The following is a 27,400-nucleotide window of genomic DNA, read 5'->3' on the forward strand; positions in this document are numbered from 1 at the left end:
ACTGTAATGGAGGTCTTCAGTCAGCAAGCTAGTGGTACAGAATAGATTATGTATTGCCAAATTGAGTTCAGAGGCCTGGGAGGCAGGACATCCAGTGGCACACATTCTTATCTGAAAGCCAGCAGGCTCAGGAACAGCGGATCTGGCCCAGGCCAAGTTTGAGGGCCTGTCCTTTTTGATGGTACCCTGGTACAAGGAGCTCCCCCCTTTTTTTCCTCATGTGTGTGTGTGTGTGTGTGTGAGAGAGAGAGAGGGGGGGGGGGGAGGGAGGGAGAGATTAGAGACAGGGTCTCACTGTATCACTCTAACTGTCCTAAACTCACTTTATAGATCAGGCTGGCCTCAAGTTCACAGAGATCCACCTCACTCTGCCTTCTGAGTGCTGGGATTAAAGGTATGCATCACCTCTTATTCAGCCTTTTGGTGCCATTATCCCATTAACTGCCTGGACAGAGCTCATCCACACTAGGAAGATTAATTTGCTTTATTGAGTCTATCTGGATTTTAAGCTTTCCAGAAGCATCTCACAAATACTGGGTTGTCAAGTCATGAAGTATTTCACAACTATTATGAATTGACCAAATGTCTGGGCACCCTACGGCTTAATCAGCTTGGCAAATAAAATGAACCATTTCACTAAGAACCTTCCATTTATTGTGTCTGAATTTTGATTTTTCTGTCTTGTATCATCAATCATCAGTTTATTTTGTAAGACAATGCCTACTTCAGCCAAGTTTTTCTCTTTTCTTTTGGTTACATAAATGATTTAGTCTTGAACACAATATTCTAAGATATTGAATCAGTGCTGGCTCTCTGAAGACAGTAATGCAAGAATATAGTTACTTTGTCAGTTTATAATCAGCACTTGCTCCTCACGCTGTAAGCCAGGGGTTCACAGCCTACCATGATAGTAAACACACAGGATGATGCTCCTGCTTTCAGGGAACCTCTATACTGATCCAGAAGATGAACTGTGTTTCGCCAACTAGTGTTAATAGTTCATGTTATATTGAAATAATATCAAGAGAGCATAGCAATAACTAAATCAGTCAATACTTGAATTCTTTAGCTAATTTACGACCTACCTTCTCATTCTTCAAATAAGTTAACTGACTTTGAAAGAAAGAGACTGCCTACAAGCCATCTCCCTAGTTAAGGATGTTGAAAGGAAGGACCAATTTGGGGTAATTCTAAAATTGGAAACTCTACAGGATACGTATGCTCTGAGCTGGCATGCCCACCTCCTTCCCTTTCAGTCATTTAGCTGACTTTATCTGCTTCCTTTGCTTGTTGCCCAAAGATAGTCACACAAAAATGCCTGTCCCCAAGGAAAGAGGCCAGATCAGTCCCATCTAACCTCTGGACTGGGCCCATCATTATTGCCACTCTGCACCGTACAGTGAAGAGGGTCCGGTTGTAGCTGTGTAATCTCAAGGACAAAAAGAAATCCGTCTGCACATGCAGTACAGGGAAAGATGCAAGAATGAACCAAACTGCAGCCTTTTTGAGAGAAGAAGGCCGTCTCACAGTTTACAGCGCAGTGGACCCACAGATGCTGTGGATGTTAGTTAGCCTAAGGTAGACAACAGGAGCGTGTCAGTTAACCCTGCCTTTGAAATACGATTCATCATCTTTAACTTTGAATGCAGAGAAAATGATTTTCTGTATCTTAGAATCCTAGACCATCAAAGCTTCACATTAGGCACCATTTGAAAACATTTCTAATTGTCACATTAAGAGGAACTGCTCCTGGCATCTCATGGGCAGAAGTCAGGGCTTAAACTAAGCACGCTGCAATGTGCAAGACCCACAACAAAGAGCTCCCCAAGTTAATGAGCCAATGCAGTCTTAATTTTCTGTGCAAAATACAATTCGTGAGGAAGTGTTGAAGCTTCACCCCCAAGGCAGTAATGTTAAGAGCTGAGGCCTGGAGGGGTAGGCTGGGTCATGAGGACTCTAAGATCATGAATAATATTAGCACACATATAACAAGGCAGAATGAGAGGGAGCACTCCTGCTCCCCTGCCACAAGAGAACATAGTGTTCCTCCTCACTAAAGGACACAGCATCAAGGTATCATCAGAGACAGAGCAGACACGAGACCCACCGCACCTTCACCTTGACCTTGAGCTGCTCACCCTTTGGAACTGTGCAAATGGTTTTAGCAATTATAAATTACCCCATCTGTAACATTTGTACAAATGTACTAAGACAGTGATGTGCATATTTCCTATTGATTATGTCATTTTTCCTGCATACTACTTTATAAATCATTTAATGTGAAAAATGGAACCTTTTTAAAACTTTAATGATTACAAAAATCATAGACAGTTGCATATCCTTCATCCAGATCCACAAATTTTTGGCATTTCACTGCATTTATTTTACCCTTCTGTGAATATATGTGTTTGTTTGTAATATGTAAATATATCCTTTTATATATTATTAGGAACCATTTCAGAACTTTAAAAAAAAAAGTCCTTTTACCTCTAAGAACTTCATAGCCACAAGACAATGCTGCTATATAATTCTGAGTACCTGAGGTAAAACAATCTCTATTTCCTCTACTGAACTTTCACAACACTTCTTAATCGAATGTTTGTGGTTTTCCCCATAAACCACGTACTTCTTCAAGAAACAGTAGACAAGTGACCTCTGATATATCTATAAACAGTATCAGATGCTACAAGTAATAGAACAGCCCCACAGGACTGAACCCCCCAACTCTAGATACCAGGCTCACTCAAAGTGTTTTATATGTGCTTTTGACAATAAACTGGGATGCCCACAACCCCGAGGGGTTCAATTAATTCACTAGAGTGGCTTACAGAGCACAGGGTAACCTTATTTGCCTTTACGTTTCACATGGAGGTGAAGACACTTAGGACAAAGTATTTAAGGAGGGCTGTGGTGCCTCCATTCCCTCTCTGAGTGCACCGTGTTTGAGAACCCCACATCTCTTCAGAGAACTGCATCCTCACAGCCTGGAGGACTGTATGGGGTCTCTGTTACATAAGTCTAATGGAGTAAGTCACTGGCCACTGACAGACAGGTTGGCCCTCAGCCCTCTTCCATTCCTTGAGGTTAGGAAGTATAACAGCAAGTCACAACTCTTCAATCTAAACTGGTCTTTTGGGAAAGCAGCACCTAGTCATCTCAGTAGGAACAGAAGACTGCTCTCACTCCAGAGGCTAGGCTACTAGAAAGACCACAGCATCCCACTCATCTGCAGTTCTCTTTACATTTCTGTCAGCAGTATCACTTATAGGTATCTGAATTGTGGCCTTTTTTCCCCCCCTATTTATCTTTAGCTTTTATTGATCTGTAACGGTTGCTTGGCATTTGCTTGGGTCTTTTATAACATTAACTGTTCTTAGACCACAGGTCACATGTTTAGTAGGATATCCTATAGTTTCTCTGGTATTTATTTTATGTATATGAGTGTTTTGCCTACATGTGTGTCTGTACCATACAGAGGCCAGACAAATGGTGTCCAATCCCTGGAATTGGAGTTAGAGACAGTTGCGCATGCCTATGTGGCTGCTGAGAACTGCACCTGGGTCTCCTACAAGAGCAGTAAGAAAAGCACTGAGTTATCCAGGCTCTTCTTCAGAAGTCTGTGTTTTGGGAATGCATTTAAGAGATAAAGTCAATGTCAAGACTAGTTTAGACATAACGTAGTTTTAAAGTTATTAGGGAGCCCCACCCTGATCTTATCCCTTCTGCACAGACCTTTAAAACCACTTCCTTTTATAATGTTGCAGTTAGGACTAGAAATAGTGTCCCAGATAAATCTTACTTATGCCAATTCCACTGTGGATCTGAATTCTCTAGTATCACTGTGTAAGCAGTTTAAGATCACATAGTTTCTTTCTTTATTTCTTTCTTTCTTTTTAATATTAACCAATCCTGACACCTCATAGTTATTTCTTAGAATGTTGATCCTTAAAAGGAATCTAACAGATTTCCCAGAACTTGGACATATTCCTTCTCTTTCCTTCATGTCTGTGATCTATAATTAATCATAGATTACTTCATTTTGTTTCATTTCATTTCCAACATTTATGAGCTTCATTTTGTCAGTATGAAATGCTTGTCCCCTCCTTTCCTTTCCAAAGTGGTATAATTACTGTTAGCATCTTCTTTAACAGGCTACATAAAGTTTAGTGGCGGGATTAAATCAAGTCATTAACATAATGTGCTACCCAATTGGCCCCTATCTCTCTTCGTTTCCCGGACATCAAAGTGGCACAGAGTGCGAGTGTAATTGGGCCTTGCTGGCCTGTCAGATTCCGTCAGTCTGATGACTGCTGCTTTTGCTAAAAAGCTTCTAGGCATGATAATTAATGGGGGTGGGGAACATAAGTCTGGGAAATGTAAAACTTTGGACATTTCTCTATGAATATTTTATTAATTTGAATAATCATAAGTTAACAGTATCAATTTGATGTATAATACATCGATTAAAAGCCTTGTTTCAGGGCCTCAAAATAGATGTCAAAACAGAACTTGCACTTGCCATGGCATTGAAAAATTAATCCTTTTGCATCATTGTCAAGGTTAGACTTTAAAGAATGTGTCTGCTTTCCACAACAAAATATCGGCCATCAGCTCATGGGTGTGATGACAACTGTTCTTAGTTATCAAGTTGACCACATCTGGAAGCATCTAAAACCCAAGTAGCTGAGTTAACCTGTGAGGCATTCAAAGTGGAAAGATGCACTTTTAGTGCAGATGTTTTAAGGTGGGAAGATCCACCTTTAATCTGGGCCATGTCTTCTGGTGGCAGCCTGTATAGAGACATGGAAGACGGAAGCTTGCTCTCGGCTCTCGGCTCTCCCTGTCAAGTTTATTCCTTTCCTAGCATTAGAGCCTACTTCTTTAGGATCCCAGTGTGTAGTAGAGACCAGCCGAGACATCCAGCCTCATGGACTGAGCAACTACTGATTCTTGGGCCTTCTATTGGTAGACAGCCATTGTTGCACTAGTTGGACTATAGCCCGTAGGCCATTCTAATAAATCCTGTTTCTCTATAGAGAGAGATTGATTCATTGTCAGCTCTGTTCCTCTAAAGAACCCTGGCCAATGCAGGTGTATTAAATGTGAACAAAGGTAAGAATAGCAAATTGCAGGCAAGAGAGAGTAGGCTTTTGTGTGCAGGATACCTTGATACCACTCTCTCCGCTTCTGGTAATGGCAGTTGTGTAAAAGCAGCCTCAGTCATTTGGACTAACATTGAGTCCACCTGGAACACCATCACTGACCAGCACACTGGCTTCCAGCTGCTGCAGAGATGATGTCCAGCAGACAGACTTTAAAACCTCAGTGGTCAAGATGAAAAAGCAATTCTCTAGATTTAGAATTCACCTATAAAGTAATTATCAAGTCACTTCAGAATCTAATATGACAGTCTACCAATGAGTAATAAGCCCCTCTCAGTGATTTCAATGTAGAAACTTTAGCTAGCAGGCAGATTTTTAAGTATGGTTTATATAAAACCAGAAATGTTGAGTTGTTTCACTGATAATAATTTCTCTTAAAACTATTTTTTTGTTTTTTAACTTAATCTCTAATATGTGAAGCATCTTTCTATAGTATAGACATACTTGGCTTTAATATATGCATAATATTCTGTAATGCAGCTGTTCCACATTTATTTCAATAAGGTGTTTTGGTACACCCCTAAGTTTTGAACATTTTTGGCTAATACAACTCTTTTGGTTAAAATGAACATTTTTATACATGTGTGAAAAGTCATGATTTGCTGGCATTTAGCTACACTGCTTCCCAGTTTATTGCCTGTGTCCTCTACAAGGGGAAATTGAGTGGTTTCGACAGAGACCATGTAACATGCGTTGCCAAAAGTATTTGCTGTCTGATCCTTACAGGAGAAGCTGTCAGCTACCCAGTTACTGGGTGGACTGTGCTAAGTAAAACTCTATAGGTGACCATAGATGGGGCTGAGCATCTATACTGGGCTGAGAAGACTGACTCAGCATACACCAAGTTCTATTTAGTCCTGAAAGTAATCTACTCAGCTCCTCAAGTCAGGAACAATCAGTCAAACTGCAACCAACTGGCTGCTTGAAGAAGTTATAGCCAGTTATTCTCACATGGTTTTTGGTAGCTGCTGTCTGATCACATGGCTTCCTGGCATTCTTAGAGCTTGCTCTGGTTCTGGAGTTGCCCAGCGCACAAATCCATTGGCTCTTGTTTGTTCCAGTAAATATAACTAGACTTACTGCCCAAGGAACTTTACTTTTTAAAGATTAAACAAAAGCTGCTTATGGTTAATGTATATTAAACTGTTTCTAATCATGACATAGATTGCCTCTGCAAGAGAAATAATGTATAAATAACTCTGTACTAAAAGTATCATGTGACTAAGGAACAGTTTAATGTGATCATTCTGGAAGCTTCTCTCTAAGTAGCAGAGAAGGGTCAATGAGTATGAGTGTGGGGGTGGTTGGAACAGTGCATTTTAAGGGTAAACTTCAAACCAGCAGCATCCGGATCATCTGACAATTTGTGAGAGGGGCAAACCCTTGAGCCTTACTCAAGACAGATGCACCGGAGAAATACTGTTTTAGTGCCTGGACTCCACCCACATCAGTTCAACCAGGACAGTGTTTGTAGCTCCCCAGTGAGTCTAATAAGCAGCCTGACTGAGAGCCATTGAGACACCTGTTGTAGCTGCTTGTAAGGTACAGCTGCATCAGAGTCTCCTGGAGCTGAGGGGCTTTTAAAACCTTTCTTCTTTCACTTACTACCATGGTAAACCACCTGGATAATAGAATAAGCCTTGGGTATCTGTCCTTGTAGAACAAGAAAAATCTTAAAAGCTATGTTTTAGAACATGTGCTAATAAGCCTCTCTAATTTGTTGACCATTAAAGACATGGTAGTTTTCATGGGGTAGAGGGACATAAGAACATTTTAAAAACAAATACTCTCCATCACCCCTAGTACCACTTTAATCCCATCACTGAACTTTTCAGTATGGTACATGTTAGCAGAGCATGTTAGAAAAGTGAGGTTATCCATTAATGAAAACTAGCTTGGCTTCGCTTTGTTTGTTAAAGACATTACCTTAGCACTGTGAGTTCTGGAGACACACCATCTCCCTAGTCTTCTTGTTTCTCCCAAATAATTACCATCTTCAAAAGTATAACTTTTCAAAGCTTGTATGGAGATGAATTTTGTGGGAGGAGGGAGGGATGCTGGGAGTCGAACCCAGAGCCTTGTACTGTGCGCTGACCCTGAGCAACGTCCTTAGCGCTGGTTTAATTGATGCAGCATCGCATTCAGTAACCCAGACTGTCCTGGAGCTCACAGTCTTCCTCTCAGCCTCCCAAGGGCTGGCGTTAGGGCGTGTACCACCATGCCTCCCAAAAAAGATATCATTCCTGCTGCCCAGATGCCATGGGGCCTGATATAAAGTCAAGAGGGCTTCTTTGAATCTTTGGGTGGCTTTTCCTATGCCCAGCCTGAAGGAAGGAAGAAGAGGACTCCTTTAATCAGTATGCACCCAGGCTCCTTACACATGCCTCTATCACTACCAAAGGTGACTATGAAGTTACCACCTCAGTTTAACTCTTCAGTGGTTCACACACAGATCACCTTCTATTTCTATTGTTTCTGTTTGCTTTGCCTCAAAGAACCAAGTCCCTGTGTCTCCTGTAAGTAGACATTGTGGGGTACACATTAGTTTGCTTTCCTGTTGCTGTAATAAAATATCATGATTAAAAGCACCTTTGATAGAAAGGAGTTTAGTTTGTTTGCAGATTACAGCCCATCATGAAGAGAGGTCACTGTTCCAGGAGCTTGAAGCAGACCTCACAGAGGAGTGCTGCTTGCTGGTTTGCTTCCTTGGCTTGCTTAGCTGCCTTTCCTATACAGCCCAGACTTGTCTGTGTAGGGATAGCACTGTCCAAGTGTGCTGGGCCCTCCTGTGTCAGTCAAAAATCAAGAATATACCACTCAGGCCAGTCTGATGGAGACAATAAACCAAATAGGTCTGGGTTTGTGTCAACCTGACAAAGTAGCGCACGCACACACACACACAACACACACACACTAAAAAAAAAGGGACTCCATTTTCCTGTGTGTAATATAAGTGATCAAGAGTTAGAATGATTTGACTAAAATAAGTAAATCTGAAAAACATAATATTGGATGAAAAAAAACTAATCATGAAATGACTAGTAGTGTATACTACCACCAATGAAAAACCTAAGAATAGAAGGAATACCGTATGTTGTTTATGGACACATACAGACATAGAAAATATGCTTGTATGCTTTGAGATGATCCAGCCAATTTCAGAACAGTGCCTCCTCTGGGGACCAGGAAAGGCAGGGAAGAATTTAGCATTTGGGGATTTACCTTTTTTTTTTTTTTTCAAATATTTAATACCTTTATTTTTTTTCTTTTTTTTTTTAGTGTTTTCTCTTTTTTTTTCTTTTTTTACTTTATTAATTTATTCTTGTTACATCTCAATGGTTATCCCATCCCTCGTATCCTCCCATTCTTCCCTCCCTCCCATTTCCCCCTTATTCCCCTTCCCTATGACCGTTCCTGAGGGGGATTACCTCCCCCTGTATATGTTCATAGGGTATCAAGTCTCTTCTTGGTAACCTGCTGTCCTTCCTCTGAGTGCCACCAGGTCTCCCCCTCCAGGGGACATGGTCAAAGTTGAGGCACCAGAGTATGTGAGAAAGTAATATTGGGGATTTACCTTTATTACTGTTAGTGTTGATACTCATTTCTTCAGCAGAGGGTTGACTTGCACATAGCAAAGTGTAGCAGCTGTGTAAGAGTGGGTATTTGAAGAGCCAAATTATTTTTTTTTACCCTTTCTGACATTTTCATATTTTATAATTGAAAAATTAAATGTGAGAGCAGCAAGATGGCTTACTGGGTAGTGCTCACTGCCAAGCCTGAGTACCTGAGTTCGGTCCTCAGGACACACAAGGTAGAAGAAAGAAAGACTCCTTCAGATTGTCCTCTGGCTACACACTTATGTGGTGCATGCACACACATATACACACACTAAATAAATGTCATTTTAAAAATTAAATACTAAATAATCAAATGACATCTCATTATAGAAACTGAGACTAAAAGTCAACACATCAGTAATCTCAGCATTGCCAGATGCAAATCTTACTGGCTGAGACAAGTTGCAAAGCATTGCCATGAGTTATCCTCACAGAAAGCCATGATACCATGTGTAGAGCTTTCAGGTTGGATTACTTTTTTAAAAACAAATAGTCAAGTGGCACAGTGCCCATCTAGCATATGCAGGGTCCTAGGTTCAATCCCCAGCACTGAAGAATAAAGCCAAGCCAACTCCACTGTGTCAGATGAATCAAGCAGGCTGTTGTGAGATCAAGTGTAGACATTTTCAGCCTGCTAGTAACAACCTATACCCACTATGGAGAACTGTGGCTGATGTAAACTAGCATCAGTCAGGGGCAGTCATGGAACGGGGCCAAACCATGAGAGCTCGGATACTTCTCTCTCTGTACGTAATACAAGCTGTCATCGCGCTTCCAGATCACTCTGTCACATAATGTGTAGTGTCCGTCCATGCTGACAGCTAAAAGTAAGTTTCATGCAGCTCTTATTTCAGTCACTTCTGCTCACCTCAGTCACAACTACATGCTGATGTTGACATCTCCCTAACTCGGGAAGCTGATAGGGCAACTGGTGAACAAGACAGTGATGGAAAGCATCAACTTACCTAGTACCAAGGTCCACATGATAAAGAGGAAACTACAGGACAGCTCAAGCCTGTACCTTCTGGTGGATGCTAATGCTGTGTAGGGGTGTCACCTGTCCTTTACTTGTCTCAATCAATATATCTCTGTCTGTCTGTCTGTCTGTCTGTCTGTCTGTCTGTCTCTCTCTCTCTCTCTCTCTCTCCCCTCTCTCTCTGTGTCTGTCTGTCTGTCTGTCTCTGTCTCTGTCTCTCTCTCTCTCTCTCTCTCTCTCTCTCTCTCTCTCTCTCTCTCTCTCTCTCTGTGTGTGTGTGTGTGTGTGTGTGAGAGAGAGAGAGAGAGAGAGAGAGAGAGAGAGAGAGAGAGAGAGAGAGACTCACTAATGTGCCCCCGGCTAACCTCAAACTCATGTTGATTCTCCTGCCTTAGCTCCTAAGTGCTGGGGACCATTCCCAGCTTCATCCACTGTCTTCCCAATCATTATATTACTCCTAATTCTCTTAATTAAAGTCTTCTTATTGTGACAAACTTCCAACATACAAAAGAGTTACAGTAATACTATCCTGCCACCCAGATTCAGTGTATTAACATTTCAGACAGTCTTCACAACATAAAATCCATAGCAATAAGAGTTTGTGCAATAGTTAAAAATCACCTATCTCTAAAATTCTATCACACAAAAAAATATTTTCCAAATGAGAAAGCCCAAGAAACAGCTGCTTCACATAATTCTAGCAGCATAAAAGGTATCTGGCCAAATAGAGGATATTCATTCTCCTGTTTTCCACTAAATGATTATTGTAAGCCTACTGTGTGCCAGGTGCTGGCAAGGATGTTGATGAACAGACTGGTAAGCTCTGTGCCCGCCTGCTGGAGCAGCTAGGTGATGTGTCCATGCAGTGCAGTAGGGCTGTGGGAAAAAGCAGCCAGCAGTCACTTAGAGGTCAGCACAAAGTGTCCACAGTGGCTGGATGGATTTTTTTTTTCCTGTGAAAAGGCTATTTCATACAGAATAAACTACAGATGCAAAAAAACAAAAACAAAAACAAAAGCCATATCCAATACACCATGGCTTGAGGAAATGGCTGGAGTATAGGATAGTAGAAAGATCTTCAAGCAAAATAAAAGGTGATACACATTGGCCTTGGGGAATTCTCTTACAAAAGGAGAATGGTTGGCACTATAGGCAAGAGCTTAGAGGTCAGGCTGCCTCGTGTCTTACATGTGGTTTTGTGGTCATGAGAGTAGATCTGCTTCCTGGGTGCACACAATAGTTGTCCTCACTGTGACAACTTGTTGATAAAGTTGATAAAGTCTGTTTCCCATTGCTAACAAGTTATCTATTAGGCCAATCCCTCCTAGTTTCTCCCTCGTTCTGTCAAATTACTATTTTTAATAACTAAAACCCCATATTAAAAGTTAGCCCGAATAAGAATCTAAAGACATTTCTCAGATAATAAATGAGAAAAGGGAGCAGTGGTTGCACAATGTCTGAAATATCAAATGCTTGCAACAGTCCAGCAAAGCATTGAAATAGGAATTAAAATAAACAGAAATGGTAATCTATACAATATAGTTGGAGGGCAGGAAAGATGCAAACAGTGAGAAGACTCCAGCCCTTTTAGCTGTGGGTGACAGCAATCAAAAGTCAACTTTGTTGGCTAAAGCAGGAAATGCCAGAGAACGAACGGGATGAGAAGGAAGAAAGAAGAGTGATTCTGGCACGTGCAGCCACACAGCTGCTGGGCCCCTTCATCCCCAGGTCTTGCTACATGAACTAGTTGAATCTTGACTTGCACTTAGCAGAGTAAATAAAGTGTTCAAAATAATATGCCTAATACTATTAATGACAATTACTTGAAAAAAATGCCTTCTTCAAAACTTGCTCTCTGGACATAGGTGACTTGATGCACTCCTTTAAAGATTCACACAGCATCGAATGAGCAAAGTCACCATGGCTTACATGCATAGTATTTGGCAGGAAATTAGAATATTGGCGTGGGAGAAGTCAGTAAATCACACAACTGAAGCAGAAGAAAAAGTAGATAAATACGTTTAAATGCCCCCCACCCCACTTTTGGGATAATTCTGTGCATTTCCCTTTAGTTGTTCTCTTTGGAGAGTTCCATGTCATCCTGACAACTCAAAGTAGTTCTTAAAATCATACACGTTTCTGCTCGGGAATTGTATAGCTAATACATTGTTAATAAAATAACATCTTAAATAAATTAGAATCTTATGCTATCTTCAAATTCATTTGTGTCTTCATAAGATGTTTCATAAACAGTTAAATTCTGGCCTTCACAAGCTAGAATCAAGTACATTGGTCTTCCTCACAGCTGTTTCCTTACCTTCTTTTGGCAGAAGCATAAATGTTATATAACATGCTCTTACCCTACAAGTCTAAGCTGCCCTGCTTACTTTCACATTGTGCTTTGCTCATGCCAGCACTATAAAATATATGTGTACACTTCTTACTACTACAATACATTCTAAGGAAAAAATAATAGTGTTTAAGATACTTTCTTTACCATGTAGGCTTCACCAGTCAGAAGGGGTTTTTCTGAGCTGAAGTTAGACAATAGCGCCAACTTCATTTTTTATGCACGTGAACAGAGAGGGCTTGAGGTTATTAGTTGAAACCGAGTAACCTTTCCAGGCTTTCATCTCTTTCTTTTCAAATTTGAATATGAAAAGCATATTCAAGTCAAAGACCATCACTTTAATGACATTTGGCAGTCATTTGATTTATTAGGTTTTAGAAAAAAATTTCCTTTAAATATTTCATCATACTATGCTAATCCTAGTAATATTGCCAGCTGCAGCCTTGTACCTGTATTAGTGCAGACAGAACGGTGTGGAATTTTCTCTGTCATCCTAGTAAAATTTCCATGAATCTACTGAATAATAAAATAACCTTATTGAAATATTCAGATTTCAGTTTTTAGTTAAAGTGTCTTAGAATGCATAATAAAAGAAAATGTCTTTTGAAAAAAGCAGGTAAAATTACTTCATCAAATATTGAGGGAGGTTGACAGCAATGGAAATGGTTCTTTGTGGACACATTCTTGCATGGATACTTTTTTTTTTTTTTAGTTTGCTTAATTACATATTCTGACATGTCTACATAGTCACTATAGTGGATTTCAGTGCTAGTATACACTTAACAGTAAATTCTTACAGCCAGATCACAAAACACATGTTATTTTCATGGTTCTCTAAATATTATTTAAAGTTTATATGATTGAAAGTAGCATGGCTCCGATAGTAAAAAAAATTTTAACAATAAAAAAAAGACAAATTTTAAATTGTGAGAAGCACATTTAACTAAGGAAATGTTGTAGTGTGATAAAATATTGAAGTCATAGTTGTCAATTGAAGTCATTCCTCAAGGAGCATTTCTAAAACTCGTTAATATCTCTGTATTCTAGAAGAAAATCAAACAAATGTCATTTTAATTCTTCATTCTATAAATATGAAATGGAAAATAAGTTGCAAGAAATAATATGTAAACTTAACTATAAGATTTTGTTTCTTTTGTTTGAAATGTGTTACTTACTGAATGAAGTAAATTATGGCAGAAATGAGAGAAGGAGCTGTAGTTTCTGCTCCAGTTGCTATAGATTGATATAGCTATATATTAGCATAATAGTGCTGAAGTGTCCCACGTGCTTTGATCACTGTGTAATTGAGTGTTCCCAGGTACTACAGCTTAGATAGAGCAGTGATAAACATGTGCTTCATTACCTAGTTTGAAACAAGGCCAACTGATGCTTGTCATTCTGGAAGCCATTGGAGATGAAGACCTCATAATCTTCACTCCTCACAGACTACCAGTGGGGTGTTTATAGCCTCAAATGTAAATCAGGAGACTGTTGCCGTGACACTGTTAACTTCAAACCCTGGGGCATTAGAATCTCATTCTCTCTGTGTGTCGTGAATAATCTATCATGTGAACTGTACAGCAGTGCACACTGCATTCCAGAAAAGCAACGTATTGGCTGTGACATTTTATTCTAAACTAATAGTAGAATAGAATAAATGATTTTTGTCTGATTTTTTTGTGGTGATTGCTTATTTTTTTATTTTACTCTTTAAACAGCCATCAGAGGAAATTCGGATTGAGATCATAGCTCTGAGCCTTAACGATTCTCAGGTAAGCAGGGATGACACCATCCAGCGGCTGTTCATTGAGTGCCGGTTCTACAGTCTTCCTGCTGAAGAGACTCCTATGTCACTGCCCAAACCCAAGAGTGGGCAGTGGGTCTACTATAACTATACCAATGGTATGTATGCTTTATTTGCAATATAAATTTTTATGTGGGTTTTTCTCTTCTGTGAAGGAAGCCAAGGTGTCAACAGAGTTTAATTCTCTACTGTTCACATGAATTTATAGCAGTCTTGTTAGGCTAAATTAATAAAGCCAGCACTATGGCATAAAATTTAAGAAAATTGCTTTTAAGTCATTGTAAAATAAAGAGAAGATGCAGACAATGAGAAAGTGGTATCTGGCTGCTCCTACTATTACGGTATCTACAGGAAATGCCACCTAAGTCTACTGTTGAATTTTACTTGAAAACATGACATTTTAAAAGTGGGTAATGTGCTGGATTTTTTTATTAGTTACAGCGTTCAGATCGTGTAGTGCTCTGGTTGTGGGCTGCCCTTCTGGTCATTGCCATCACATAAATGTTTCTGCCTAGTAGAGTGATTGCATAAGCTCTTACCATTGCAGCAGGCAAATTCCCCTTTTAGGGCTTGGTCTGTCTGTCAGCTGACATGTAAGTCTATTGGACAACACAGACCCGGTAAACACCCTGAGAATGCTGAGGTCAACCAGTGCTAAGGAGTTTTTAGTATTACATGATCAACAATGTAGAATCAGAAGGAAAACAAAGATCGTATCAAGCCACCTTCATCAAGAGTTGAACCATCTTAGCACATTCTCTGGAGTCCATGTGAAATGATGAAGATAGCTGTGTCTCACTTTTATAAAGTAGACCATCTCATCCTGGTTGGACGTTGTCTTAGTTATTTTTCTGCTGCTGTGAAGAGACACCATGCTAAAGGCATGATAAACTCATAAAATAGTTTGTAAGGGTCTCACAGCTGCAGAGAGTTAGTCCATGACCATCATGATGGGGACAGAGACAGCAAACAGGCCTGGCTGAGAGATTACATACTGAGACAGCAAACATGAGACAAAGAAGAAACCAACTGAGCCTTTGAAACATCAGAGCTTACTCCCAGTGACACATCCCTCCAACAAGGCCACACCTCCCAATCCTTCCCAAACAGTTGTACCAACTGGGGACCGAGCATTAAAACATATGAGCATGTGAGGGCCATTGTCATTCAAAGCACCACGGGGGACTAAGGATGATGACGATGACGATGATGATGATGATGATGATTTGAGACAGGTCTCTCTATGTATCCCTGGCTATCCTGGAACTGGCTATATAGGCCAGACTGACTGGCCTTAAACTTCACCTGCCTCTGCCTCCCCAGTGCTGGGATTAAAAACATAAACCACCAAGCCAGGCTCCTGAGTTTTTCTTGTTTTTGTTTTTTACCAGTCTTAGAAACCGCATTCAAAGAAACACATATAAGCTGAGCATGGTGGTGCACACCTTTAATCTCAGCCCTCAGGGAGGCAGAAGTAGGCAGATCTCTGTGAGTTCGAGGCCAGCCTGGTGTACAAACAAGTCCAGGACAGCCAGGGCTACAGAGAAGAACTCTTGTCTTGAAACCTTGTCTTGCTGTTATAGCAGCAGAATTATAGATGGTCATGCCTACTTAAAAATGTTTTTATTAAAAATAAAACCCACTGATATTTTTATAAATGCATTCATTGTGGAGGCAGTAATCCTGAGGATCCAGAGAACTGCTCTAATCTTTTCTGTGTGCACAGTTCTTACTAATGGGTGCACTTAGTCCAGATACATTGATTTCCTAGTTCCTTCATTTCATATTCATAGAAGACATGATTTCTGACATCCTTTCCAGCTCAAACTCTGTAACAACTGATGGCTTGAGATATTGTATGAGGATATATAAATTGTTTAAGAAGAAACTTCCAAAAGTATTTTCTCAAGCTTCCTAAAGATACTCAATTGTACAGTACAAAAAAAAACAAAAACAAAAAACAAAATAGTAGTAGTAGCAGCAGCAGCAGCAGCAGCAGTGGCTAATTTTAATAAGGATACCCCCCAAGGAAAGAGACACTTTGGCTTTTATATAGTATAAAGGTCAGCAGCACAGTGTTTGGTTCGACTAGCAGCAAGTTGTTCTTGAGAAACTGCCTCTACACTGAGAAATGTGGCCATGCAGCAGAACAGATGTTTCCATTTGCACAGAAAGCATCATCAAAAATCCTTGTTTGGATCAAGGCTGTGGTACATGCTGAAGCCTCCTAGGTTTTGTGCACATGAGTTGTAGAGGTCTGTTTGGAACCTGTTGCCAGGTTGCTTTATTCCTCCCCTTTTTGCAAGGCATCTACTACTGATTGTGTTTTAACAATTGCTTATGTTCCTAAGGAATTAGAAATTTGATGGAAAACAAAAAACAAAAACCTCTTAAAGGAATTCAGTAGCAATATTTATTATACTTCAGCTTCTGTTCTTGTCTCCTGAGTTTTGACTAGTTTTAAGACTGAGCAGGGGAAGGAATGCACTCAGCACTTAGAAACTGGTGCTTCCTGTGAAAACCTGAAGTCCCAGGTCATCAATAAATTTGAAGAATAATCACCCATCTTGTTAGCATTGTTTTATTTTTCATTTTGGTAGGACAATGGGAATATTTGTTCTTTAAACATTATGCCTGTATCACAGACAGACTTGCTTGAATCTTTGGAAAATAGACAACTGTTAAAGTAACTAACTATTGTACTGATCTACCATTCAGTTAGAAAAAGTACATATAATACAGCCTTATGCCCTAAAGGTCATTCTATTTCCAAATTGGCTTTTAAAATCCAATGGAAGATTTAGGACACAACCGGGACACACTCTGTGTGAACATTACCCACACAACCAGGACACACTCTCTTGTGTGAACACTACCCACACAACCGGGACACACTCTCTGTGTAAACACTACCCACACAACCAGGACACACCGTCTGTGTGAACACTACCCACACAACCGGGACACACTCTCTGTGTGAACACTACCCACACAACCGGGACACACACTCTGTGTGAACACAACCCACACAAACAGGACACACTGTCTGTGTAAACACTACCCACACAACCAGGACACACTCTCTTGTGTGAACACTACCCACACAACTGGGACATGCTCTCTTGTATGAACACTACCCACACAACCGGGACACACTCTCTGTGTGAACACTACCCACACAACCAGGACACACTCTCTTGTGTGAACACTACCCACACAACCGGGACACACTCTCTGTGTGAACACTACCCACACAACCAGGACACACCGTCTGTGTGAACACTACCCACACAACTGGGACATGCTCTCTTGTATGAACACTACCCACACAACCGGGACACACTCTCTGTGTGAACACTACCCACACAACCAGGACACACTCTCTTGTGTGAACACTACCCACACAACCGGGACACACTCTCTTGTGTGAACACTACCCACACAACTGGGACACACTCTCTGTGTGTGAACACTACCTGCAGAGAGGTCCACGGAACCCAGCTGTGACTTGACTCTGCATTGTGATCTGAATCACACAAAAGGACTTCGAACGTCAAGGCCTAAATTCAGTACATAAGGTGACTGGAATGAGCTAGCTATCTCTGGGATTATTCATAATCAGATTCCGTCTTTATGAGGAGGGGTTAATGCCAGTTCTATCTACACACACGAATGTACCTTCCAGGGCTACTGTTACTGACAAAACTGAAGCTCAACTCACTTGGTAGACATTGGTAGCAAGAATAAAACATTTGCATTTTATTGGGCTTGAAAATTTTACTCAGAGAATGCTGAGTAAAGAAAATAGTTTTGGGGAGAAAGATTAATGATAGGCCTGAAGAATGCTGTCTGGGCTGAACAGAGCTTCCTGGGGAATTGACAGTAGGAAGAAGGAAGATTAATGAAATCGGCTGAGGATTTTATGAGACTTGTGCAGATCTGGACCCTTGGTCTCTGAGGACTGAGCAGTCTATCTTTTGGAACAATTAAAGTTTAATTCAGAAAATGAAAAGGATGTAGAACATCAGATTTTGTTACTAATAGGAAGAGAAATTTGGCAAAGATAAAGATTACAGGAGTGATAATATTTTAATATAAAAGTTATCAAAGATTCAGGGTTAACAACCTTTTAGAATTTGCATTTCTTCTTGCATTTGATATTGACAGAGAATGTAGATTTTTCCAACCTACCAGAGTAAGGGATGTTTTATTGTATTTTTTAATTGACATAATAATAATAAATGTTAGCGTGAAGATATAGTCAGTACTAGAGTATTTGTCTAACAAGCCTGAGACCTAAAGTTTAAACCCTGAACCCCAGAAGATAATAGTGAAATAATATCTATACATCTTTACAGGCTACCATGTGATGTTTCAATGCACACACAGTGTTCAGGTCAGATGAAGCCTGTCTGGGTTTGCTAAGGTTTAACTTTTTTTATGCTAAAAATATTCATAATCCTTTTTCTTTGAGATAGTCATTCTTTACAGTGCAATAGCGCATTTGAACTTACTTCTCTTATCTAATATGACCTGGGACACATTGTCAATCTTTCCCATCCCTCCCACCTCCCCCTGCCCCAGCTTTTGGAAGCCAGTATTCTACTCAACTTTCAGAGATCAACTTCTCTGGATACCACCTGTGCACCTGACTGCACTGAGCATAATGCTCTCCAGCCCCAAGTCCCACTTGTATTGTCACAACTGACAAGAGTGTCAGCCTTTCTGCGACTGCAAGCTATTACGTTGGGTGGTAATTGAAGATCATCTTGAGTTTGGACTCTCTTTTTAAGTATGTTCTTTTGTGAAGTGTATGTCAGAACTTATCAACTTCTAGACAAATGGGAATGGGAGTTAAACACTTAAGTGTTTGGGAGAGTCAGTAGCTACCATAATTACTTTTTATCTTGTTTTTCAAGTCAGGGTTTGTCTGGATAACCCTCGCTGTCCTGGAACTCACTCTGTAGACCAGGCTAGCCTTGAACTCACAGAGATCTGCCTGCCTCTGCCTCCTGAATGCTGGATTACAGGTATGCTCCACCACTGCCCAGCTTATCATAATTACTTTTTAAAGGGTGTGTTTAAAAATTGAAATTATTTTTATATCTTTCTTTTATTTTAGAATCCCACAGGAATCTTGGTGTTCACAGCATCATAAAGCCGTGTGTCATAATCATAGGTAGCCAAAGTGCCCTCTTCCCACAGCATTCAACACAGAGTAGTATTTCCTGATCTCACTTAAAATATGGAGGAAGGAATGTTGGTCGGAGATGGCATAATGATAGATAGATTCTTAGGCTACCCTGCAGGCACCTTTAATCAGAAGTGCAACTCCAAAGGTTTAGTACAATAATCTGCATTTTATGAAGCCATTCAAGTAGCTGGGATGTGTGTTAAACACTGAGAACCACTAAGCTAAACTCAGAAGCCCAACCTAAGCTGTGTTTATATGAACAGGCACAATTCCAAGTTGGGATACTTTTCTAAAACTAAACTTACTGGTTAGGAACGAGAATTTTATTCTCAAACAAATTTTTGAAAAGTCAAACAAAATATTTAAGTCCACTTTATGGATCTAATCAATATCCCTTTATGGGAGAACGAGAAAGCAGATGGCTGGCCCAGCTCAGCTACAGACCTTTCCCTACTCCAGCCGGGCTAAGAAAATGTCCCCCTAAGAAAATGCACCCCCTGAGAAAATGCCCCCGTTGACATGCCATGAAAAGCTTAGCTGCAGGGGAAGGAGGCACAGACACACTGAGCACCAGCTCCAGCTCACTGTGCTCTCACAAAGGTCTAGCCTTCTCTGGTTTGCTTAGACATCTGTAAAAGATAGATGAACCTCCGTCTTAACCCTGTGGTTCAGTGCCGACCCTAAGTGCATAAACATCACCCAGTAAATGCTATACAGTGTGGTGGTGCAGAAACATAGTTGGTGGTTGCTTTGTTTTTGAAGGTTAAACATGGAACCGCCATATAGCTCAGCCGTTCTACTTCTGTGTGAAGAACAGAAAGAATCAAAATCTAGGACTCAGGCACAGGCACGTAGTGAACCAAGTCCCTCAGAGGATGATTGGTAATACAAAATGTTTTGTATGCATATAGTGGAATATAATTCAGCACTGCATACAGGCTGCAGCAGAGATGAGCTCTGAAAATAGCACTACTAACTGGCTTATTCTCTTAGCAGTGACTCCACTTAGAAGAGGTTGGTTGATACAGAGACAGGGTTGCCAAGGAACTGAAAAGTTACTGATTGATAGGTACAGTTTCATTTAGGATGAGATGGAGATTTGAAAGATGAATAGTAGTGATAATGTCTGCCATGTCCGAACCTAATGTCAATGAAAATATGCTCTAAAATGGCTAAAACACTACATTTTAAATTATATGAATGTTACCACAAAAATTAAAATTCATCAAAACTAGTCTAAATTTATTTTAAAGACCATTTTATTTGAATTTGAATGCTGGAGTTGGAAATTTAGATGCTCTTAATACAAGGAAAATATTTCTATTTATGTATAAAAGACAAATTATTGTTTGATAAGGATAACAGAGTTCCTGCCATGATACATGTCCATCTTAAATGCTAAGCACTGTTTCTGCTTCAGTTGTTTTGTGAATGAGAAAGTGTGTGTGCACGTGTGCCACATCAGCTATGTGAAGGGTGGAGACCAGCCCTTGGGAGTTGTTCTCTCCTTCCCCCGGTGCTCCAGGGATTTCCCTTAGGTCCCAGGCCCGTGCAACAAGGATTCCTGTCCTCTGAGCCATCGCACCACCTACCTCAGTGGTTCTCTAAACTACCTCCATTATTCTGGCCCTCCAGTATCATAAATCAATATATCCTAAACACTTTAGGATTAAGAAATAGAAGAATATGTGATGGGCCACATATTAAATTTTTAAAATATACATTGGTGTTGGTCTCTGTAAATGTCCGTACTATAAAGAACTCCACACAGTATGGCATCTTGTAAGGACAGAGGCCTTGGTTCCAGAGCTGGGTAACTTGGCTTCTATGCCTCCATTGATTCCTACTTCTCCTGAGCCACTAAATCACCCCCATACAGGCATCTTGTCTCCCACCCTCATGGGGCACACCTTTGGGGTTTGGTGAATATTCGCTGAGGGAGCCGAGCAGTTGAATGAGTTGATAGTATGGAACTGCATGGTCATTTGGAACTGAACACTTCCTCAGAAACATTTGCAGTGAGATGTTGAATTTGTCCCCAGTGGAACTGGAAGGAGCACAAGCTCCAAAGTGATCACAGAACTGTTCCTGTGTGGAACTTCAGACTATGTGTGAGTTGAGATGTGGCCACAAGAAGCCCTAACCAGACTGGCATGTAAGAGTGTCTTCTGCTGAGAATGCAGGTGCCAAGCCCATGTATACCCCATCTGCGCTGCCGTCTGCCAGGTGGCACTTTGGACAGTTATCTCATCTGTTCCAGCCACATTCCTGAATGCCAGGACCAAAACAGTCTTCACGCACCAAAAGCCCCTCTCCCTTGCGCCAGCATGCACTGCCACAGCAGCCTCGAGCCTCCTCGCCTGCACACTAGATGCCTCTGTTATCGCATGTGGTGGCAAGAGAGGAGGCTCAAATTACTGGGCAGTCAGGAAGGACAAGCATGCTGCCATGCGGTGTCATTATCATTGGCTTCTTGGTTGAAAGAAAATGCTGTGAACTCCTCAATTCAAAGCAATAAAGACCCCCAGCTTTTCTCTGGGGTCCGCCAGAGCCATTAACAGGCAGTGACAGTGATGAGACATCTGAGATGTCCCATGTATCCTTTCTGACACTGTGCACATAAACCTGCCAGTGGCGTGGCACTAGATCACATGACCATTCAGAGTGGATTCTGATTTCCCAGGCATACAAACAAGGTAGCATGGTGTTTGTCTTTAAAACCCAGTATTCACAGAGCTCAGGATGTACCAAATGGAGCGGAGGTCTGGGTTGACTTCCTTGGGTGGACTTGTGTTTTTCTTTTGCTATAGTGATCTACCTGGATAAAGAAAACAACCCAGTGGAGAGAGACATCTTAAAAGCTGTACTGCAAAGGCAAGAACTGCCATACCGAAGGTACTCACAACAAGCTTACCTAAAGCACATCTCTCTATGTCCTCTTTGTTTCTGGAATGTTAGAGCTCATCCTCGAAGTTTATTACCTCCAAAGATGTGTGAAAATAAAAGGACATAGGAGTAGGGGTAGCTCAGTGGTAGAGTGCTTGCGTAGCATGAGTGAGATGTTAGATTTGATTCCAGGCACCAGAGAAAAAAAGAAAAAGAGAAAATGCTACAGTAACTACTGTAACTCCTACAACCCAGCATTGTTTGCTTTTTAAATGTCCAGATGTCCCTCACAGACAGAAATGTTCCTACCTTGATTTTGTTTGTTGTTTGTTTGTTTTTCTTTCCACAAAAATCTTAGTGCAGACCACAGATGGGAAATGCTTATTTATGAATCAGGGATGGCGCTCAGCTCTCTGTGCTGAAGAAAAGGAGGGTGCCCTTTCCCCAGCGAAAGCCAGAGAAAGCTAAGGAATGTTCTCTCCTGTTCTTAACACCCAGAAGTACTTCTTAAAGGAGCTCCTAGTCCAAGAACTCCCTTACTCAGATGGCAGCCCTGCTCAGTAGTGGTGCTAACTTAGCAGGCATGGCTGTGGTCACCATTCTTTTTTGACATGACAAAAGTAGTAGACAACTCAGTGGATTGCTTATAGGATTTCTATAGGCTGTCCCATCTGCCGTGGGACAGTGATACATTGAAAGAAAAACTTTGAAAATTACTAATTTGGTGAAGGAGAGATAATAATGTTTTTTTGTTTAGATCACAAGTGAGGGATGAGAAAAAGGCTTGTGAAACATCCTGAAAAACATCCTTGAACAAATTCTGAGAGGAGGTATAAATGTGAGCCAAAAACAAGAGGCAGGGCCTTTGGAGACTGGGGACAGTTTTGGCTGTTCATTGCTCCACTTTGAGACACTCCTAGAGAAAACCGCTCGAGGGAAGGCTTCGGGCCTCCAGGCTCCGGCTGAGATCCCGGGTTCTGGTTGCTCCAGATTCCAGCAGAAGAAATCCTGCTGATTACGCCAGGAGAATCATTCCTCAGAACTGATGTCCTTATGGTTTCACTATTGTGTTCTTTAATCCTCTTTTCCTATTGTTTAGGTTAGTCGGGTTATAAGTGAGGTACTCTAGGTTAATAAGTTCATGACAAAATCTATTTGTTAAGAAAATTGAGCCTACAATTTGGGGCTGGAGAGGTAGTTCAGTGATTAAGAGCTGGGGCTGTTCTTTCAGAAGATTTGTGTTCAGTTCCCAGCCCCAGCTGATGCCTCACAACCATCTACTCCAGTCCCAGAGGATCTGATGCTCTCTTCTGGCCTCCATGGGCACTACTACATGTGCATGGGACACAGACATATATCCAAACACTCACACACATAAAATGAAAACAAATTATCAAAAATGTTTTTTATTGTTAATTTGAGGTCATAGTTTTGACCCTGATTCAAGTTCCTTCTTTATTTCTTTTTCTTTAGCAAAAGTTGTACTGAGCAAATCCATCAATGAGGAAGAAAGACTATAATGACAAGTAAACAAATAGGCTAATTACATGATGTGATGATTAGTGACAATTGAACAAACACTGGGTGTAGTGATGCTCACCTTTAATACTAGCACTTGGGGGAAGGTGGATCTCTGCTAGAGGATAGTCCAGTCTACATAACAAGTCACAGGTCCGCCAGCTACATAATGAAGCCCCTTAAAAAGAGAAACAAACTGAACAAGTTAAACTTCCTAAAAGAGAAGATAACAAGCCAGTCTAAGAAAGTGACATTTCCCCTGATTTATGAAGGATGAAGAGACTCAGGCAAACACAGAGCCCAAGACATATGGTTCCAACCTGAGAGGCTGCCCAGCAGGAAGGGTGACCCAGAGGGCATTCTGGGATAGATGAGAGAACTAGCGAGGCTGGGCTCAGAAGTAGAGAGTTGCATGAAGGCACGGCTGGGGAACACATGCTATTTGCGTGTGTGTGCGCACACACACACACACACACACACACACACACACACACACACATACACACAGGTGTGCATTTGGGCCCTGAGTTTTAAACTTCATCTAATGAGCTTTCTTCCATTTGAGTTTAACTTTCTAGTTCTTTCATTGGTTTTGTTTATTTTTACTAATGAGAATGGAGACCAGGTCCTCACCTTTGTCCATGTGAGGCAGGGGTTTTAACACTGATCTATACCTTAGATCTGTGAATTTTGTTTGACCTCTCATTTTGCTCTCTATAGAATTTAAGCCGGGTGTTGTGGCACACGCCTTTAATCCCAGCACTTAGGGGGCAGAGGTAGGTGGATCTCTCTGAGTTTGAGGCCAGCCTGGTCTACAAAGCAAGTCCAGGACAGCCAGGGCTACATAGAAAAACCCTATCTCAGAAAAAGAGAGAGAAAGGGGGGAGGGGAGGAGAAGATTGATTATGGGCTGGAGAGATGGCTCAATGGTTAAGAGCACTGTCTGCTCTTCAAGACTGAGTTCAATTCCCAGCTACCACATGGTGGCTCACAACTATCTATACTGGGATCTGATGCCCTCTTCTGGCCTGCAGCTGAACATACAGATAGAGCACATAAAATACATAAAACAAATAAATACATAAATCCTTTTTACAAATTTAAAGCCAAGAATATTGCATTTTCATGTTCCTAGCTCTTTTTATAGAACTTACAGTTTTTTAAATTTTGTCTCAGAATTTATGTATATACACAAAATGAAGATAATAGCCTACCTTTATAAAATGATGCAGATATGATCTCAAAATCTGAGCTTAAAGTATATTAAGTGTCAAGTTATCTAATGTACCTGAAAACAGCCCATTACTCTATGCCCTGGTGAGCCTCTTTCTTCTCTGTAGGATGCCCTCCATTGGCACTGTTAGAAGGCTAGTGTGTCATTCACCAACCAACAGTGGCCACATCTTTTAATTTCTCCTTTCCAAACTGCATTCATTCTAGGACAGTGTTGTTGTTGTTGTTGTTGTTGTTGTTGTGTTTGCTTGCTTGTATGTCTGTGTACCATGTGTGTGCTATGCCTGCAGAGGTCAGAAGAGGACATTGGACCCCCTGGAACTGGAGTTAGACACTTGTGAGCTGCCATGTGGGTACTGGGATTGGAACCAAGTCCTCTGCAAGAACAGCCAGTGCTCCACCTCTCTGGCTCCATCAACAGTCATTTTTTATTAATTGAGTAAAGAAATCAGTAGACAATTTGGGAATCTGTTTAATCAGCCTTTTTTTTTTTCTTTTCATTTTACCTGGCCTACTGTGACCCAGGCTCTGGTTACTTGTGCCATCTCATCTGATTTTCACAAGAGCCTTCCCTATTCTTAAATATAACCATCCTCATTGTACAGATAAAGCAACAGAGACCAGGGAGACTGGATGATTTCTCAACATCACACAGCTATATAAGCTGTCAACTAAGAAGGAATGCCCAAACCACCCATCTGAATCCTTCCTTCCTATATATACATCATGCAAAACACTCAGACTGCTTGGCAGTCTGTCTTGTGATTTCTGTATGGACAGGTGTTAACTTGCATTTTGAGAGGTCTCTATTTTCTAAGTTCTTCACATTCTATTCCTAGCTAGAAACGGGGGCTTGTAAAGGAAGGAAACGCTGAATGTTACCTTCAGCAAGTTGATTTGCGACATTGTCGTGTTTATCTATCAGCGTTTGGAAAGGATTATGTTTGTATTTTTCAAGACATGATTTCTCGGAGGCTTCAATTTTTCTGTCTCTTGTTTTGTTTCTGATTTGGGATAGATATGTTTCACAGAGTTTAGAATGGTAAGGTTTACAAATACCCATGGTTTAAGCTATGCTGCCAAGACATATCAAAAGAGTACTTAACTGTAAATTCCTGCCATTTGGTCAATCCAAGTGTGTTTGGCCTCAGCACAAGCCACTAATTCAAATCAGTTCCATCAGAGCCCTGCAATTATGTGTCTAAAAGTAAAGCAGAACTTGGATGTTGTGGTTGTCCATTAAAAGGTTGCTGAAGCAATATGAATATCTGATACAGCCATTGGGCAGAGCTCAGCCTTTCTCTGTGGGCACTCAGACTGCTCCCAGCGGTGCAACCTCTGCATTTTGTAGGACAACACATATAGTTGGGTAGATTGCTTGCTACCAACCCTAGAGTTGTATACTCTTGAGGGGAAAGTGGGGCACAGAACATGTCTGTCTGTCAAAATGCTGACTGTGCAATTTACCATGGCCTTTGTGTGCTTCATCCTTTTAGTTTTAAAAGTAGAGGTATCAGAATATCACAGGGATATGGTGTTATAACATGGACAATGGGTCCTTCCCTTTTCCTGGTCATTTCCTTCCATTCTGGAAATAATTGCAATGCAGGCTTAGGGAGGAGATTGGTGCTCATTGGAAAGGTGGGTGAGCTCCAAGGTTCTAATAGTTCAGGTAAGATTTTTGCCTAAGGCAATTGCAATACCTTTCTATTGGCATCCTTGAAAACGTCACCACTTCACACACAGTTATTTTAAAAACCCTGTGTGGCATGTCTTACTCCGTGGTAGTGATGTTCTCTGTCCTGTGCCTTCTTAGTGTACGCTTCACCGTGGTCAGTGATCCTCCCGAGGACGAGCAGGACCTGGAGTGTGAGGACGTCGGCATTGCTCATGTTGACCTTGTTGATGTGTTTCAGAAAGGGAGAGACATCATTGAGCAGGATATTGATGGTATCTCTTTATTCAGACCTCTTTGCTGCCTGGGAGGGGATCTGTCACATCTCGGCAGAAGGCTGTGCTGAAAGCCTGTCCCTGTGTTCTCCCCTTTCCCACCCTTCTTGGCTGATAGAAAAGTTAAATGATTAAACTTCACAGGAGTTAACTAATGCGTTTCTTAGTGTAGGGGGTAAGACAATTGGCCTTCAGATCGTTATTCTAAACCATGGCAGCATCTTCTCAAGGCTTCTCTAGTTTAAGGCTGTAGCCAAAGGATACATCGTCTCCTCTGCTAACTGTAGGATTCTGACAGGGTGCTCCTCATAACTGTATCCTAGATTGTTACTATATACTAGGTGTGACTGGAGCAGTGTCTCATTTCTTATTCTGTTCTTGCATTACACATGCAGAACGAATTGTACTTTATAAACCATAACCAAGGAAGGCCATGGCCACTCACTATCAGTTGAGAAACTCCCACTGATTCCAGTTGGAACTGGCTACGTGAGCAAGCCCTCTCTGAGGCCACAGGCACATCACTTTACGAGCACCTCCTAAGGACCAGGACTCTGCAGTGCTATGGCAGCTGGGTGGAGCTGCCTGTCCTGGACACATGGCAGATTCTCGGGAGTCCACATGGTGCCAAATGATTGCCCAAGTTAGATCAAATAAGTAACTGGGAGCATGTTTGGAAACATCCATAGAGAATGTGCATCTAACTTGGT

General features: G+C 41.1%; 1 protein-coding gene across 3 annotated transcripts in view; it reads left to right on the forward strand.

Moving 5' to 3' along the window:
• RPGRIP1L (RPGRIP1 like) overlaps nucleotides 1–27,400 on the forward strand; it is a 98,147-nt gene that overhangs the window by 66,884 nt on the left and 3,863 nt on the right. For all 3 annotated transcript variants that reach the window (XR_014774499.1, XM_084756993.1, XM_084756994.1), the window contains exons 23-25: nucleotides 13,824–14,007; nucleotides 21,914–21,998; nucleotides 26,557–26,690. Coding sequence is in view for 2 of the 3 variants with exons in the window: in XM_084756993.1 (XP_084613119.1) it covers nucleotides 13,824–14,007; nucleotides 21,914–21,998; nucleotides 26,557–26,690 (403 nt within the window). In the remaining variant the exon portion in view is untranslated. The remainder of the gene's footprint in view (nucleotides 1–13,823; nucleotides 14,008–21,913; nucleotides 21,999–26,556; nucleotides 26,691–27,400) is intronic.

Source organism: Acomys minous, assembly GCF_964271855.1.
Source record: "Acomys minous genome assembly, chromosome: 14".
Taxonomy (NCBI): Eukaryota; Metazoa; Chordata; class Mammalia; order Rodentia; family Muridae; genus Acomys; species Acomys minous.